Source organism: Carettochelys insculpta, chromosome 12, assembly GCF_033958435.1.
Source record: "Carettochelys insculpta isolate YL-2023 chromosome 12, ASM3395843v1, whole genome shotgun sequence".
NCBI lineage: Eukaryota > Metazoa > Chordata > Testudines > Carettochelyidae > Carettochelys > Carettochelys insculpta.
Window position 1 is genome coordinate 9943543 of NC_134148.1, and position 18965 is coordinate 9962507.

Below are 18965 nucleotides of genomic sequence, written 5' to 3' on the forward strand. Positions count from 1 at the left end.
GATTTCACGTGTGCTCGAAATCGAGCTCTCAAGGGTTCAAAGGTGACCCCTGTGCTCTTCACGAGAGGTGAGGAGTAAGGAACGCTGAAGGATTGACTCTCCTGTTGACCTTCCCCAGTTAAGACAGACAGGTTAGCCAAGCATAATGTGTTGATTTTAGCTACACAAATTGGCATTGCTAAATTGCCTCTGCAGTCAACTTCTATGTCCACTATAGACACAGCCTAAAGGAAAATCACTTAACCTGCTAGAAGTTCAGTGCTCCTGTCTGGCTCCTGTAGAATGATGCAGTTGTCCTTAAATGTGCATTGGAACACTGCTTAACAGTTGATAACAAGAAATGCAAGGTGCTCTTCAGGTCTCAAAAGCTTGGCTCACCAGCAGAATAAAATATATTACTTCCCCCAACTTGCTTCTCTAGTATCCTGGGTCTAACACTTACTTTATTCAGTTGACAGTGTAGGATAGTGATACTCAGTGGATGTCTTGTGTTAATTTGAGGAGTTTTTGTCAAGAGGTGACCTATTTGCATAGAAGGCTGACCATAAAAAACCCAACTTCAGCTGTTGATACATAGACCTTGATTGCAACATAAATATTGTTTTTATCTCTTAAAGGTTATGAATCAAAACTATTACTGGTGTTTATGGCAGTTGCTAATGGTAGATGTGACTTTAATTGTTTCTGGGAAGATTTGTGAAAAACACTTTGTGGGAGGTCAAGACAAGGCACATGCACTGGTGAACTCTGGAGTCATACAATTTCTAACCGAAAGACTTTCTGATTGTTTCATCCATTGAAACAAAATATTTTTTGGCTTCAGAAGAGCAAGGTCTGTTAACAGAGACAACAAACAGATAATGAGAAAATATAAGTTCATTTCTTGGAATTTGATAATTGTAAAATGCAATATGAGAATTTTAAGTCAGATTGGTTAGGAATTCTTGCATTATTTTCATGGAGATTTCAATTTAGCAAAATCATGGAGTGTGGATTAATGTAACATCTTTCCTATATAAGTCTCTGAAAGATTTCAAGATTCTTCTGAAAGGCACACTTTTCAAACAGGTCCCCAACATTACTTCCAAAGCCTTGAAGGTGCAAGCTGAAGGGAGTTCAAGTGACAAATGTCACACAGAAAAACTACCTGTTACAAAGAGGGGACATTATTCATAAATTCCCAGAATTTGCAAGTGGTGTTAATGTTGTGGTGGGCCACACGGGAAGCTCACCTCTTGAGTGTCACTAATGTAGTGAAAAATTTAATAAGGAAAAATTTGGAATTTGGGCATAATAGTGGGGTTAACACCTTACTGTTTCAAAAGTGCCTGGGATTCTTTAATGACCTAGTGACATTTTATGTTTTATCTCCACTGAAAGACCTTATTTACTCCAAAGGATGCCACCTACCCAGTTATGAATGCTTCTTCCTGCGACCTTTATGTGCTTTTGGAGATCACTGATCCTCTGACAATGCTAAACTGGTTAGATTCCCTCAAGATCATAAACAGAGGTACGGCTATAGGCTTTCCAAATTGTATGGTAAGAAACTCTTTTATAGTGTGTAAATGTAAATAAGATGAATCTGATTGGCGTGTGTGTGTGTGCTTTAAAAACCTTATGTAGTTGACTGAATTCTCTTCTGATTATGTAGCTTGTGGTGGGTTATTGTACAAAACATAGAAATGGATCTGGAAGAAACCTCCCACATCTGAATGTTTTTAACCTGATTAAGGGGAAAGTAGTACAAGTAACACACAGATTAGATTTAAAATTTTGCTTACCTTCTTTGATCACATATTGTTTGACTGGTGTCAGGTGTTTCTTCTATTTGTTTAGTCCAGTCATACCTGAGTGGAAAGTGAAAAACAATTCTGAAGAAGGAAGAAAATGTATTTTGACCACATTTGTGGAGTGGGAGACTCAAAAATATATGGAACTAGCAGATGTACATGGGGTTGCTCAGGTGCTTAGCTCGGCTAATTTTTTTTGGTGAGGGGTTGTATGCAGGAGTCAGGACAGTACAAAGGGTGCTGGGGAGGGGCTCAGGGTAGGAGGCTTGGGAATCAGGGGTGCAGGAGTGAGGGTTTGGGGATGGAGGGCTCAGGGCTGGAGGTGTGGGGGGAACAGGAGTTTGAAGGTTTGGGGTCAAGAGAGGCTCTGGGCAGTGGGTTTCTGTGGGCTTGTGAGGGCTGGAGTTAGTTTGGTGGTGAACAGTGGCTCAGGGTAGGTGGCTCATGGTGTTAGAGTGCAGGAATGAAGGCTCAGGCATGAGGAAAGGCTCAAGGCAGGGGAGTGGTATGTGGGGAGGGGTGGGGGTGAGGAAGGGCTCAGAGGTGTGGAGGCTCATTGCAGATGGCTGAGGACATGTAGGGGATGCAGGAGTGAGGGTTGTGGGGCGTAAAGAGAGGGGTTCAGGGCAGAGGCTTGGTGTGGGGGGTTTGGAGAGAGGGTTCAGGGTTGGCGAGTGGCCTAGGGCAGGAAGTTGAAGGGGCTTACCAGGGCTATCCATGGTAGTGAGGGTGGTGCTGCTCCGGCAGTGGTTGTGACGCTGGCTTCTCTTGGGGGCAGGGAGGGGCGTAGGGGCAGGGATGCATTGACTGGGCTACCCTGTCTGGCCCCATCTTGCCGGAGGGGGCGGGTCATGGCTATGCTGACCTGCCCCATCCTCAGCTCCTCCTGGCAGGGGAGGGGTTTGGAGCAGGGAGGCTACTTACCTTGTCCAGTGGCTGGCAACATATGCTGGCTAGTCGCTTCCTGGTGTAGCCACCCCCCTGTGGTCTCTGGAATATAACTGTACCCTGTCTCTCTCTCTGTCTCTTGTATTCATTGAGGAGCATAGCTGTTCCTCCCAGCAGCCCCCTCCCTTTTCATGTTAGAGAATGGAATTCCTTGTCCTAGCACAACCGAACCCTGACCTTGCTTTATATTAGGCTAAGAGGAAGCTGCATACCAAGTTTGGTGGCCTAGATCTTACTGTTTAGGAGGAGTTCTTGAAAAAAATAGACTTGGACTGACTCACAGACACACACTCTCTCTTCAAAAATATATAGGTATAGACGGTGCTTTCTTGGAGGAAAAAAAGATAAAGAAAGGAGCAACTACTCAGCTGGCTCCCTACCACCTGGCTGGGGATCCCATGGCTGGGGCCACCGAGGTGCTGTCAAATACCAGCACAAAATACATGAAACTACTTTTAACTTGGTAGAGACATTGGCTACATTTCAGGCTGATTTTTTACCCCTTAACTTTTTTTCCTGTTCTGGAGAACAATTACAATTCCTTACCAGCAGCCTTTTATTTATTAAGTATGAATATCCTGTTGGAATACTGAAGATCATTGAAAGTGCATGGTCTGATGCAAGCTTTGTCTTGGAGCTCAAATAAAAATAATGAGGAATCTGGTGGCGTATTAAAGGCAAACATTTTTTTCGGCATAAGCTTTTGTGGACTGGAGAACCATGAAAAGAGTTAAAATAAAAATACATGGACACATCACTTTCACTTTGTTTCCTCTTGTTGGTAGGCTACATTTCCTGTGTGCTACACAAAGGAAACCTTGCTTTATTAGGCGTGGGTAAAAAAGTTAGTTGCTATGTTCCCTCATTTAAGTGAATAAAATAATAGTTAGCTATTTTATGTAAATAAGTTAGTTTTAGCATTGGTCAGCTTTCTGTTAAAAACCTTTTCAAAAATGTCTTGCATGTGTTCATCTCTCCCTTCCTGCCTTCAGTCCATGTACTCTCTTTCACTGTCAGCTTTCCCCTTTCTTTCCCTTAAAGTCCTTCATTTCTTTCCATATGTTTTGCTCTACTTCCACAATAATATTGCTTACCTTTTTTCTTTTTTCTACCTTAGCTCATCAGTCTTGTATTTTGTTCTTCCTGTTTACTCATCAGTTAACTTGCGTACAACACATTTTCTCTATTCATTTGCTCATGCATTCATCCAGCCGTTTAGCTGGAGCTTGAAAGGTAACACTTAAAATGATATGCCCCCTTCTCTCATGACAGTGTGCAGGTGAGAAACTTTTTTCCTGCTTTCCCGTCTTTCCTCTCCCCTTCCTCCACCCCCACCTTCATATCCATCTCCTCTAATAAGAGTTTGAATTCATGCCAGGAAGCTGTCTCTGGACCCTGCTCAGGGGATTCATATTTCCTACTAAACTCTGACTAGGTATCCGGTAAGCTTGGATCCCCCACTTTTAGGCCCGGTCTTGCTGCAGTGTCTCTCTCATTTCTTCTGCTTGCCAACTTTTGGGTTTTTTACATGTTCCCTGTCTACTGAATAGTTCAAGGACCTGCCTCTGGTATTGCTGAGAGCATCACAGGTTGTCTCAGTGATGTGAACTAGAAATTTGATACTTTCACTGCTACCAATGCAGTTCCCAATAGCCATTAGTGAAAACTGAAAAATCTTTAATCCTAGTTGAGCTGCCAACATTGTCAGACGCTAAGGCCTGATCTACACTACAGAGTAAGGGCTATGTCAGTTAGCTTACACTGACCTAACTCAAAGGCAGTGGCCACACTAGCCCCTCCTTTCGCAGGAGCTAAGGTAATGTGGAACTTGGGAATATGGTAATGAGGCTCTGCCATGTATAGGCAGTGCCTCATTAGCTTAATGGCTGATGTGCATGCTTCGAAACAGCTGGATTCCAAACGCCTGCCACCCATGTAGGTGGGGGTCTTTCGAAACAACCTCCTTGATTTCAAAAGCCCCTTCTTCCCAGTTGTAGTCTACACTTGATGGAAGCTCCTGCTGTTATAGGTTGTCCAGTGTATTGATTTAATTCTGCTTCTGTGAAAGGCATAGGTCTTATGTGGATGAAATTAGGACAGCATAGTGTCCATACAGTTTGCATTACTTTCTTCGCTTGTTGGCTGTCAGCCTTAAGGGAAGGCTCTAGTTGGCAGTGCTCCAGATGAGGGGACATGCTGCTGATAGGAGGAGCCTAGAGTGCATGTGAAACTGCCCCATTAATTACTGCAATGTTTGTACAGGGGCTTAACTTAATTAAACTTAACATTATGTGTAGACAAGGCCTAAGTTATAGCAGCTGTCTGGGAAAGCTTATTTGCCACACACAAAAGGAATTTTTGGGTGATGTTTAGATTTGTTTGTTGTGTACTGTCTTGCTGCTGAGTCCTCAGGATTATACCTGTGTCCCACCCATGCCCTGGCTACAGCTCTCTGGTATCTGCCACAGGTTCCTGCCCTGCTTGGCTCCCTGAACACCTGTGTGGGCCTAAATGGGTAGTTGTGTGGATGTGCAGCATACTGGGAATTCAGGTGGTAATCAGGTGTGTCCTTGCATCTGGCTGCTGCCTATTGTTTTGTTTCTCACCTTTATATCATCTTTGCTAAAGAAAAGAATCCTTCTGTGTTCAGTTTAAATTCTTTGCACTTTTTGTAGTGGAAAAGAACTGCATCTACAATGGGTTCTGTCAAGTCTCTCACATCTTAGCAGGACTTACAGGAAATACAAGACTATTTACAGATCCCCCAAGTCCTGGCCCATTAGGTTCCTTGAGTACTGCGAATGGACGTTTAGCATGTCTAGATTAATAAAGAAGTTTATACTTCATATTTCTAACTTCAAATACAGGAGTGATACATGCACACAAATAGAATGTGCACATTCAGTAGATTACAGCTTTTTTAATGTTACAAGATACAATTTACATAAACATCTTCTAGTTATTCATATACATATGCATATGCATATTTCGATAAAGAATATGGGATGTAATATCACATCAGGCACGTAGTGTTCATAGGGAGGTCCAGGCAACAGTAAAAGAGTTTTTATTTGAGGGGAATGATACCTTCCACATTGGGATACTGTCGTACTTCCTAAAAGGAAGCAGATGCAACAGCAAACATTTCCTGTAGTGCATCTTGCTGTGATCAACTACCAAGATCTTCTGAGCTACTCAGGAAGAGACAAAACAACAGAGGTGACTCTTTGCTGCTTCCAAAGCTGGTCTGCCATTCAGAGCTTTGAGACAGCTGATTTGATGCAAATGTTGGAAAACTGCATGGATTATGAGATTTTTTTTTTCTGTTACTCTGGGGGAATTCTGTGCCTCTGTGCATTGCAGAATTTATGCAGAAATTAATTATGGGCGTGGACTCCTTCCCCATCTTCTGCCCTCACCTCCCAGAAAAGGGTGGAAGATGGAGCAGAGCCCAGTTTGCAAACAGAAGATGCTTCCTTGGGGAGGGGAAAGGAGCTGGAAAGTTCCTGGTAGCTTCAGTTCACAGCTTGCTCTGAAAGATGACAGTGACTTGTAGGGATCTCCATACAAGCCTGAAACCCAACATCAGGCTGTTTCTCTCTCTGGATTCCTGGAGGATAGGAAGTGTGGATGTTTGGTGCAGGTAGACACAGCTAGACTCTGGGTGGGGAGGAGGCAGAGGAACTGGGTTGTTGTAAAGGGGTCTGTAATTCTGTTCCTGGGAGAAAATTTGTATGTCTGTAACAGTACACACATACATGCTGAAAGATATTTTGAAGTAAATTACAAATTTCTACAGTGTTGTTTTGACAAGTAAAACATGCAGAATTTTAAGACTCAGTGTAGAATTCCCCCAGAACTATTTTATTCTGCACCCTTTTCTCTTCCCCTCCCCTCCAGTATTTTATTTTATTTATTTATTTAGCATCCCTTTTGGTTTTCAAGTTTTGGGCTGGGATTACTAATTGTCTCCCCTTTTGTGGGACGCTTGTCACCGATTCTGAAGAATAGTGCCGGTAATGTGAGTAGTGCTTTCATTAGCACCTATGGACTGGTTTGTAGCTCTCCACTTCCAAGGTGCTTATGTTTCTATCTCCAGGTTGCAGGATATAGCTGAGACTCCTGGTAGGATATACTCTTTGGGCTTTCTACAGCATTAGCTGTTTTCATGAAGTGTCTTTTGGTAGTGGCAGCTCATCCACAGAGAGAAGGATTTCAGGTATATTTTTACATGGAGTACTAGCTAATTTGAGGAGGATCACCACAACATGTGACTAGTTCTGTACACACTCCTCTGGTTCAGAGTCTTAAAGTAAACAGAGAAATCCATGCTCCAACTCAGCACAGAATTTATAGTGCTGGCAAGGACTAGCCTTCCTCTGTGAAGATTTCAGACTGTTTGTCCTTGTCAATCAGCTTTGCAAAGAACACTAATGATGTGTCTGACAGACTTCTGGGATATGTTGGCTGCGTGCATTTAAGACCCAGACCACCATATGCAGGAGTTTCTGTGGTATGTGTACTTTTTTAAAATAAATATGGACCACCCCCTTGCCACATCAGGCCCAGCCCTGCTTCCCCAACCCTCAGCTCTCTAGCTGTCTCTGCCCCCGTTCCCACTCCAGCCACTCCCAGTTAGGCTCCCCACCCCAGCCCCACTAGTCCTGAAGAGCCCCCCCCCACACCCCATCAGCACAAGACCTCACCCCACCCCCACTCAGACCAAAATTCCCCCGCCAGGCCCCAACATCCCCCCAGCCAGAACATGCCCTCCCCACCCCCACTCAGATTGAACCCTCACGCTGCCCCACCAAGGCACCACAATCCCCTGCCTGAACACAGTCTCCCCCATCCAGCCCAAAAACCTCATCACCCCTGCTTAGCTGAACCCCCTCCCCCCACTTGGCCCAAGGACTCCCCCTCCCCAGCTCATCTAGAAGATTCCTCTCCCCCTGCTCTGCCTCGGAGGGGGACCCAATGCCCAGTGTTGCAGAGAAAACCGGGGGACGCAGGAAATGCAAATGAGATATCATCCTGCAACACATGCAAGACACTCAAGCAGAGCAGAAGAACTTGACAAAGGACACTGCTTAGTGGCGTCACAGTATAGCTGAGTGGCGTCAGAGTCAAGTTAATTTTAACGAGAGAGTGACAATTGCTGCTGCTGCAGATCAAGCAAAGATGAATGAGGCTGTGGCAAAGCACACTGAGGTCACAGCAAAGCTCGTAATGGCCATTACTGAGCAGACGGAGATCCTAAGCTCCCTGCTTCAGTTGCAGAGGGACTCCCAAACCAGCAGAGCATCAACCCACTGGCTGGAGTACCCTGATGGGAGGTCCCTCACCCTCCGTCGTCAGGGTCCCCACACACAGGGAGGGAGGGCAAGGCTACCCTGCTGTTCCAGCCCCAAGGGTCACTGCAAAAGGCTATTGAAACACCCTTGAGAAGGCTTCTTTTCCCATCCATTTACACCTCTCCTCCCCTCAAAATAAAATTATTCCTTTGAGCGTGGTGTGATTTCTTGTCCTGCTGGAGTGGGGGTAGTGAACGCTAATTAAAAGGGTGGGTGGGGGTGGGTTAGTGCCACTGAAGGCATGTCTGGGCAGTGAAACTCCCTTGTTTGCAACAGACATGCGGCTGAGGGAACCGGGTGGATGTGGAGTGGGTGAGTGCCGTTGAAGGCAGAGCTGGGCAGTGAAACTCCCTTGTCTACAGCAGACATGCAGCTGAGGGGACCAGATGGGGAGGGGCGCTGAAGGCGCGGCATGTTCTGTTTATTAACTTAAACCCCTCCCACCAAAGAAGAGCATTCATTCATTACAGCACAGTTGATTTATTGGCATTGTTGGCAGAGACATACATAGGTAACATTCACTGCAGATCATTCATAAAGCTGTTCTTTAAGGTGTCCCTTATTTCTGCAGCCTGCGTGTAGGTACTGGTGGGTGTCAGCATAGACAGTGGGTGGCAGTGCTACTTCGAAGTCCCTTTTCTCCTCAAAATTTTGGCACTTCGAAATGGCATGGGCACTTCGTATTGCTCATGGTTACATGCAAGCTGGCACTTCGAAGTTGTTCCGGGGGAAAATTAGCTTAATGAAGTGCTGTGTATTCACCGCAGCACTTCATTAGTAATCTACTGTGGCCCTAATTAACAGGCCCCCTTCAAAGCTGGGGGCAAGTGTAGACAAGCCTGAAGTATATTTTCAAATGAGCCCTGCCTATTGCCTCCGCTTCGGTATTCCAGATAAATGGGAAAGTCTCCTGTCTTGATTCACATATGTTGTGCAAAATAGACCACACTGTAAGAACGTTGGGAAGATTAGTTTTGCAGACGTCCATGTGGGTTAATAAATATCTGAACTTTGCTGTCAAACATCCAAAGGTGCATTCCACGATCATTTTGCACTTGCTCAATCTGTAATTAAAGTTTTTCTTGCTGGGGTCCATGGCTCCTGTGTAGAGTTTCATCATACAGGGAAGCAGAGGGGTTTCAGACACAACCAGCCCCTGACTTTGGCTCAAGTTAGGGTAAGAGGAAGCTGCATACCAAATTTTGTACTTCCAGCTCTTACGGGTTGAATTCTTGAACAAACGTAGCACTGACAGGCAAACGGAGACTGACAGATGCATTCTAAAATGTATATAGAGATGGGGATATATGTGTCAGAGGTAGATAATTACTTTGACTCTAATGTTGACTCTAACGATTAAAATAGTTGTAAAAGTGAAGAATGGAGATGCCGGCATTTAATTTTTTTTTGTGCGGATTTCCACCTTTATATATTTTAGTTAGGGAGTAATTGATGGCTGGGTTTACACTTGCCATCAACTTTGAAGGCGGCATGGTAATCAGGGCCACAGGGGATTACTAATGAAGTGCTGGGGTGAATACTCAGCACGTCATTAGTCTAATTTTACTCCGTGGCAACTTTGAAGCATCAGACTTCAAAGCGCCTGCACGCGTGTAGCTGTGTGCACTTCAAAGTGCCTGCGCTACTTCAAAGTCCCTTTACCCCTCAAAATTTTGGCACTTCAAAATAGCACGTGCACTTCGAATTGCTCATGGCTACATGCATGCTGGTACTTTGAAGTTTGACACTTCGAAGTTGCCATGGGGAAAAATTAACCTAATGAAGTGCTGCATATTGATTGCAGCACTTCATTAGTAATCTCCCGTGGCCCTGATTACCACGCCCCCTTCAAAGATGGGGGAAAGTGTAGACAAGCCCTATGTATACTTTTAAATGAGGACCAACATTAGTCCGAGGAATTTTTGTATGTTTTTATATTGCACCTGGGAAGAACTCTGGCAGCTATTTAGTTAGCAGAACTTGGGTGGTAATGCCTAAATTGAGCACCAGTGGAAATCCTTAGCTTCTTATGTAGAAAAATGGTTTTGTTTTTAATTGGATAGTTTGTGTTTGACTATAAACCTTTTTTGCATTCCTAGGACTAATGGCAGAAGAATAAACAAACATGGCTGCTATGGTGCCACCAGTTAAGCTGAAATGGCTTGAACATCTAAACAGTTCCTGGATCACGGAGGACAGTGAATCTATTGCCACTAGGGAGGGAGTTACTGTCCTGTATTCTAAATTAGTCAGCAATAAGGAAGTAGTACCCTTGCCCCAGCAGGTTCTCTGCCTCAAAGGACCTCAGTTACCAGACTTTGAACGTGAATCCTTATCAAGTGATGAACAGGACCACTACTTGGATGCCCTTCTTAGTAGCCAGCTGGCACTGGCTAAGATGGTGTGTTCAGATTCTCCGTTTGCTGGAGCACTTCGAAAACGTCTGCTTGTATTGCAACGTATCTTTTATGCACTTTCTAATAAATATCATGATAAAGGCAAGGTGAAACAGCAACAGCATTCTCCAGAAACCAGTTCTGGCTCAACAGATATCCACTCTGTCAGTGAGCGCCCCAGGTCTAGTACAGATGCTCTCATAGAAATGGGGGTCCGAACTGGACTAAGCTTGTTATTTGCACTACTAAGACAAAGTTGGATGATGCCTGCTTCAGGACCTGGCCTCAGTCTTTGCAATGATGTCATTCATACTGCGATAGAAGTTGTGAGCTCTTTGCCACCTTTATCTCTGGCAAATGAAAGTAAGATTCCACCAATGGGACTGGACTGTTTATCACAAGTAACAACATTTCTTAAAGGAGTAACAATTCCTAACTCTGGGGCAGATACTTTAGGTCGTAGGCTAGCATCTGAATTGCTTCTTGGTTTAGCTGCCCAGCGTGGTTCTCTGAGGTACCTTCTTGAATGGATAGAGATGGCTTTAGGTGCATCAGCAGTAGTAAATGCCATGGAGAAAAACAAACTGCTGCAAAGTCAAGAAGGGATGATTAGTTTTGACTGCTTTATGAATATATTAACACAGATGCGGAGATCTTTGGTAAGTATGTAAGACTTTTATTTGGAATTTGATTTTTATTGTGCTTAACTCTTTCCTTGTCATTTATTAACAACTTAAAATGTTATTAATTTGATTTACCTCAAAACTGAATGGAAGGTGTCTGATTTTAACAATGGTATAATTGGTTTGAAAATGTTATTTTTGGGCATCTTATATTCAGTAAAATTTCCTTGCTTGAATGTCTTGTTGCCTGACACCTTCAGTCCCTAAACAGACAAAAAAAAATCTGACACTTCTGGCACGATAGTGCAGAATATCAAGAATGTGCTACAAGTATCCACTTGCAAATACCTTTTATTCCAATATAAACTTAGTAAAAAGTAGAAAAATGGGCTTTAAAGTTTGCTTTCTGTTTGATTCAGCGTTCAAAATTGAGTAAGATGCTTGGTTTGTTCAAATTTGTGTAGCTACTGAAGTCGCCACCTGTCTTATTAACTCAGAGCTCCGACGCTTTTTGTTTTTGGGGAAATAGCAATTTTTACAAGCTGTTGTGTAAATTCTGAACAAGGTGAAATGGATGAGATTTTTGTAAGCTTCATGGCTGAAGCTCCCAGAGAGGGATTCTTTTCCCCACTCTGGAATAGTCGTTAAAGTCTTGAAATCCCAGCAGGATGTGTAATCAAGAACCTATCCATCCTAAAATTATTATGCACAAACACAACAGGGGGGTGGTGGATTTTTTTTCTCTTCAGCTAAAAACAAAAACCTGTGCATCTCCATTTAAATTTCAAGAAACCTACATTCATTAAACCTAATTTGAAAAGGAGAATTTTTATGGTGCGGGGCACACCACCAAATAAAGGTACTGTAGAAAACTACTGTTGTGTAAACATAAAACAGGTTGAACCTCTGTAGTCTGGCACCCTCAGAATCTGACTGGTACTGAATGAGAGAATTTGCTGGACCATGGGAGGTCAATATTGTCAATATAAGCAGCATTACTAACACTTCCACTGTTTAGTGGGCTCTTGGAAGACAGAGGTAAATTAGCGCTAACTAACAGCACAGAACACTGAGAGCCATGGCTGTTATCTGTTAAAAAAAAAAAAAATCTTTATGGGACCATGGGAAACTTGGCCACACCCATGGTAAGTGGTCATTTGGCTAATTAAAATCATGCTACATTAAGGATATTGCCAGATGAGAGAATTTCAATCTGTAATGTAACTGATCATATGGGTACAGTTTGTGTCATGTTTATGTTCAGAGGAGGTGAACTGACCCACAGGTTTTTTTTAGGAGGACTTGGATAAGATTTTGAATCAAACCAAGATTCTTTTAAGTGCTAATTAGAGTGCTTGTCTTTCAGATCTGGGTTTTGTGAGACAGATATGCCAGTGAAAGATCGGTGTTTGCATAGGAAGCTTGGATTCTATATAAGCAGAGGTTATCTAATGTGTCTAATTTGTTTTTACCATTAAATATGAAAACAACATTGAAATCATTGGAGGATTTGAATCATACAAAAATAATAATGTTACTGATCTGTAGTTTAAGAAAAAAGGGCACTCAAAACTGTACTTTAAAACAGCATTAAGGAAATTTAAATTCAAACTTAAAAATTAAACCACCAATATTTTGGAGTAGTTAATAAAAGTTAAGCCTTATGAATGTATTGTATTTCCCATGTTGTTGTTTAGTTATTCAGAATTAAAACTTCTTTTGATTATAGACTGATTTCCAAAAACAAATTGAATTTCATTGCACAACTAGAAGAATAAATGCATCGCAATTATATCGTATAATGTGCTGTTGCTATGTATAGTTATCTGTTTCTTTCTGACAACATCATCAACGTTTTTCAATTCCAGGGATCATCTGCTGATCGAACTCAGTGGAGGGAACCAACTAGAACATCTGACGGTTTATGCTCTCTCTATGAGTCAGCTTTGTGTTTGTTTGAGGAGGTATGCCTTTTAATGGATCTTGAATTAAGCCAATTATATTTTTCATGCTTTCACTCTGTTTAGCTCAATTTTTTTAAAAGTGAAATTATCAACTTTGTTGCTAGCATTCCTTCTAAATAATTCCTAGTGTTTTATAAAAGTTTTATGAATTACACGTCTAAACTGGGTGAGGAAAATCCCCATTTTACTGAAGGAATACAGAAGCTAAGAAACTTGGCCAAGAGCATAATACGACAAGTGTATTGGATGGCTGGGCATACGACCTATGTATCTCTTAACACCCCGTCCTTAACTTTAACTACCAGATTACTGCTAAAACTCAGCATCATATGTGAGGTAGAAAACAACTGAATTAATCAGAATGATCAGAATATAAGAATAGGCATGTTGGTTTGCCAGTATGAAAATGTATTGAAAATTAACTAAAATTAGTTTAGTTTCCATCTTAGTATGTGCTTTTTTAATTTATTAGGTATGTAGAATGGCATCAGACTACTCTAGAACATGTGCCAGCCCAGACAGCATACAAACTGGTGATGCTCCCATTGTTTCTGAGACTTGTGAAGTGTATGTGTGGGGTAGCAACAGCAGCCATCAGCTGGTAGAGGGAACGCAAGAGAAAATACTTCAACCCAAGCTAGCACCAAGTTTTTCTGATGCACAAACAGTAAGTAATTTTTGTAGCAATATCTAATGTAGTCTGTTAATAAAATAAGATGTATATCATGTTTGACATTTTTCCAGTTCCTATGCCTAAATATATAAGACCTAAAGAGTTTTTGTGATTAGCTTTGACTGTCAAGTCCTAATATTTAAAAAGAGAAAAACATCTGGAAATATTCTAATTCTTTTTGGGTTTGTGAAGAGAATAACACTTTAAAATGAATACTCTCCCTAAATAACTATGAACAGGGATATTAGCAGATCCCGTAGTTCATTATAAAAACTAAGTAAGCAGTCATGTAGCACCTTATAAGACCAGTGATTATATTTACTAGGTAATGAGCTTTTGTGGGAAGGACCAACAATGTTAGTTGTTAGGTAATGAACTTTAATGGGGTTTGTTGCAAGGAAAGGTTCCAGAGTTAGTGTTCTGTGGCATGGTGTGTGGATATATTTTGTGTGCTGCACAGTCTGTGTGGAGAAATTCCCTCTTGTGTACTCCAAGTAATCTTCCTCTGCCCTGGAAGTTTTAAACCTAGGTCTTATTTCCTTTAAATACATATTCTGTGTTGTGTATGGTTAATAGAACTACATATTTTAATGATCATTCAATTCATAAGTGTGTTGGAGAGACCATTTATCATCAATTACAGTGAAGCATAACCGACTATAAGTCTATTTCAGTAAGCTGTCTTTGTTTTTTTTAATCCTTGAAGCAGCATTGAGATTGCCAAGGGGGCAAAGAAGCCCAATTTAAAAGAGATCCCATTTCCATTCAGCAGTCTGACTGAACTAAAGGAGGCGCAAATTCTTAACTCATGTCAGAGAAAGTCCTGAATACATAATTTGTTTTATTTCAGCTCGATTTAGTTATGCATTTTTAAGATGAGAATCACAACTTAAAATATATTGAGATGCAAATTACTAGGTTAAGTATCTGATTGGAATATATTTATATCTATGTAGCAAGAAAATAGCTTTGTTTTTGGATTTGAGTGTTTTTAATTTAAGATAAATTAATCTGTTTCTTTATAGTTTGTCTAAATCAGTCTTCATTTTCAATTTGCATTATCACAAAGAGTCATGAAGGAGTACAGTCTTCTGTTAAAAGCACAGATGTTTAGCTTTGCACAGTTTGTTTTAGATTATTTAATATACTTTTATAACATTTTTATCTTTTTTTTGTTTATAGATTGAAGCTGGGCAATATTGTACATTTGTCATATCCACTGATGGTTCTGTCAGAGCCTGTGGTAAAGGCAGCTACGGGAGGCTAGGGCTTGGTGACTCCAATAACCAGTCCACGCTGAAAAAGTTGACTTTTGAGCCTCATAGGTCTATTAAAAAGGTATCATCTTCAAAAGGATCTGATGGTCACACTTTAGCATTTACCACAGAAGGGGAAGTCTTCAGCTGGGGTGATGGAGACTATGGAAAACTGGGACATGGAAATAGTTCAACGCAGAAATATCCCAAACTTATTCAGGGTCCTTTACAAGGAAAGGTATGTTTTATTGTAATGGAAAGTCTTTTTGTTTTCATGCCTTTGTGATTCAATATTGGTACTTCCCTAAGGCCTCAAATATTTCAGCTGTTTATAAAATTACACTTTAGTGGATTGTAGAAGGGTGGAAGTTCCCCTGTTTCAGCTAAGCACTTAAACATTCACTCAGTCAGGTTGGCTTCTTTGGTGGTCAGAGGGTCTAACTGAAGTGCTTAAGTACTTTGCTGAACTGGTACCTAATTTCAGAAGACTGTTGAACTTTCAGTTGCATGTAATTTAGCACACAATTCTTAACACTGATAGTGCTTTTTCTTCTCAGAATTCGTTAATTAATCATAATTCCATGGTGCAGTAGATGAATGTGTACTATTCCCATTTTTTCTCGTGAAGAATCAGAGAGCCTGAATGACTTGTTAAGGCCTCAGAGGAGGAAATCTATAGCAGAGTCACAAATGGCATGTGAGAGTTACTTGCTGTCGGTTCTCTCTCAATATTAAATGACAATATATACCACTTTGTCAGAGGCATGGGTCTTTGCCCACAAAAGCTCATGCTCCAAAATATCTGTTAGTCTATAAGGTCCCCCAGAACTTCTTGTTGTTTTTGAAGATATGGACTTAACAAGGCTACCCCTCAATACTCTTTTTTTTTTTGTTTTTTTTTGTTTTTTTTTTTTTTTTTACAGTGACTATCTTGAAATGCTTACAATGAGCCACTCTTACAACTGCCATAGACGTGTGGGAGGGGGAGCAGAAAGGAACATGTTACTCCCTTAGTTCCAGGCACCCTATTTGACTGCAGACTTTATCCCTTGAAAGGAGTGCTTTCATGGGACAGTTCCCGGATCCTGGAACAAATTAGTTGATCCAGAACAATAGGTGTAATGTTCATAAAAATTTTGCAGGGTGAAAGTGAGCCTTTTCATATTTTTCCTCAAGATAGCTCTTGGTTTGGACTTGTAGGAAATATGACTAATGACAACCAGGTGTGGGTTTTCCTCCCTTCTTCCATTTACTGCTGTCAGACCAGGTTGGCTTGAAGACATTATCCAGTTTATTTTTTGTTTAAATCTGCATAATAAATAAGTTACCAATTTTCAGTTTTCTGTATTGTTTTTTTGCTTCCCCTTTGCTTGCAAATGCTTGTTAAGTACAAAAAGAGCATTTATAACTGTAATTTTTATAAACGAGTTTTATGAGGTTAAAAAAATGGATCTATAGTACAGTAGTCCAATAATGTATTGGAAAGCAAACTTTCATAACCCTATTCTTTTTCTTTGCATATAATACAGGTAGTTGTATGTGTGTCAGCTGGATACAGGCATAGTGCTGCTGTTACAGAAGATGGAGAATTGTATACTTGGGGAGAAGGAGACTTTGGAAGACTAGGTAATTTAAAAATTTCTTCTATGAAATTGACATGATGTTGGTTTTGAAAAGAGCATATGTTCAGTCATGATACAAAACATTTATTTTGGATATTTTCCTTTTATACTACGGCTACTAAAGTTTTCATATTTACATTGCAAAATTAACAATTTATGGCTTATTTGTTTTTAAATCTTCTCCCAGTGCTTCAAACTGTCCCCATACCTTCCTGAGTGACAAAAGCCCCATCCTTCATATATTCCAGGTTCCTCAACAAGTTCTGTAATTTAAAAAAAACAAACCACTTTTTTGAACATGCAAATTTGAAATTAAAATGTAGGCTAAATTTGTCACTAAGTATTTTGTGTTCTTAAGTAATAGGATTACTAAAGAAAGAACCAGCTCAATGCTAGAAGTATTGAGGCCAATTGTATATATAGTCCTGAGGAAAATGGAGAGGGAAGAAAAGATTTGTTCCCTCTTGTGTGAAAGTAAAAGTACTGTATTCATTTTTAAATTATGTGGGCTGTAACTGAATTATTTCTTTTCCTGTTGAACTGTAAATATTCTTCTTTGTGTGGTTGCTCATGCGCATTCCACTGTGTGTGCGCTCGTGCTTTTTTGTGCCAGTACCTCAGCAGCTCCAGCTGGAGGTGGTGGGGCGAGGAGCCAGCTGAGTGCCGGCGCCTCTTTTTTTTTTTTTTTCCCTTTACAAAAAAGACACTGGTGTACACACTGTGTGCATGGTTGCTGGAAGGCGTTTCCCTAGCTCTACCCTTTGGGTCAGCTGTGTCGCCTCCTGTGGTGACACCTCTCAGCATCATCTGTATATACTCCTGCTCGCCCAGTGCTCACTCAATCCCTTCTTTCTGCAATGACAGTTGTTGGAGCTTCTGCCTCTTGCTTGCAAGTGGTTCTTCCCTACTGTTTGTATGTAGTTATTTGTAGTGTAGATAGTTGTTGTGCATTCTGGGGGTGGGGGTGTTTCCCTTCTCCATTTTGTTTGCAACTGGTTTGGCATGCAGCAGCTCCGAGACTTCAAACAATGTGCTAAGTTCAGGAAACATATGCCCAGAGGCAACCGTGTGCTGCCGAATTGCAGAGTCTTAGCATCAATAAGCGCAGCATTTTTAGGGGGTGTAAGCCTTGAACAAAAAGGGAGTGCGATCAGAGGCTTAAAATGATCTTGATGGAGTTGGTGCTTAGGCCCCAGCTTAATGATGCAACTTCCACTCCCTCGGTATATAGTGCTCTCACCTTGGTGCAGGAGGCTTCAGCACCGCACTATGAAGAGCGTCGGGATTCATGGCACTGTTTTCCCTCAGATGTTGCTGGTTCCTCATTTCAGCACTGTGCCTAAGAAGATGACAGACCAAGGGATCCCAGAGGTGGCCTGCACAGCACTGAGTCTGCCCAAGCTGGGCATCTCAGCTCAGGCACCATCAAGTCTGGCACCCTCAGGCTGTTGACCTGGTGTCACAGACTAGCCAGAGCTGGTGGTGGAGAACTTTGAACTTGCCATCCACCCTGGATATTTTTTGAAGTCTCCTGGGATCTTACTGAGTTTACAGCACCATACAAGCAGCAGTGCCAGAGGGAACCAGTGATCGTTACTCTGATTTCCATACTGTTGGTAGTTCCGCCAGTGGTTCCCTCCATGGCCTCAGTCCTAGTGCCACAGCCTGTTCCAGATCCAAAGGCAGCACCGTTTGTGGCGGTTCCACTGATACAGTTGTTGGTCCCCGTGGTACTCTGTGGCATCACCAGAAGTGGCAGGTGTTGGTAGCTGTTGGAGGGTGGCAGGACAGTGTTTGCAGCTCTTTTCTTCTCCGTCTCTCCTCACCTGCACTGTAGTGGGATCTCTGAAATTTTGCCACCTCTTCATGGAATACTACTGTCCACTGGGAATAGTCCTGGGCAAGGGTCTCCCATGTATCGACACTGATGCTGCACTTTTTCATGTGTGCCTTCAGCAAATTCCTATATCGCTTCCTCTGGCCCCCACCACTCCTCCGTCTTTCCTTCAACTGAGAAAACAGAAGCTCTGTCGGGAGGCACAGATCAGACATTCAAATCGCATGTCCAATCCAACAAAGCAGTTGGTGAATGGTAATGACGTCAATGCTGATAATGTTTGACTCTTCTAATGGCTCTGGATGCCATGCATTTGGCCACCAGTACAATGATAAGGGGGATTGCCACATGATATACAGCCTCACTGCAAGTCTTCAGGTTCCCACCTGAGGTGCAGCGCACACTGCAGGACTTGCCCTTTGGTGGCTTGGGTCCCCTTCTGGAGAAGATGGACTTCTGTCTTCAGAGCATCACAGTTTTAGGCTTCAGCAGCCTGCTC

The 18965-nt window shown here is 42.0% G+C and overlaps 1 protein-coding gene across 9 annotated transcripts in view; it reads left to right on the forward strand.

The window, feature by feature from the left end:
• Window positions 1-18965, forward strand: part of HERC1 (HECT and RLD domain containing E3 ubiquitin protein ligase family member 1) — a 280539-nt gene that overhangs the window by 20674 nt on the left and 240900 nt on the right. For 7 of the 9 annotated variants that reach the window (XM_075007327.1, XM_075007334.1, XM_075007331.1 and 4 more), the window contains exons 2-6: window positions 10195-11150; window positions 12983-13078; window positions 13551-13745; window positions 14934-15245; window positions 16537-16633. In XM_075007327.1, the coding sequence (XP_074863428.1) occupies window positions 10221-11150; window positions 12983-13078; window positions 13551-13745; window positions 14934-15245; window positions 16537-16633 (1630 nt within the window). In that variant the 5' untranslated portion in view covers window positions 10195-10220. Of the gene's footprint in view, window positions 1-1380; window positions 1514-10194; window positions 11151-12982; window positions 13079-13550; window positions 13746-14933; window positions 15246-16536; window positions 16634-18965 lie in introns of all 9 variants that reach the window. The other 2 variants (XM_075007328.1, XM_075007329.1) reach the window with 2 other exon arrangements.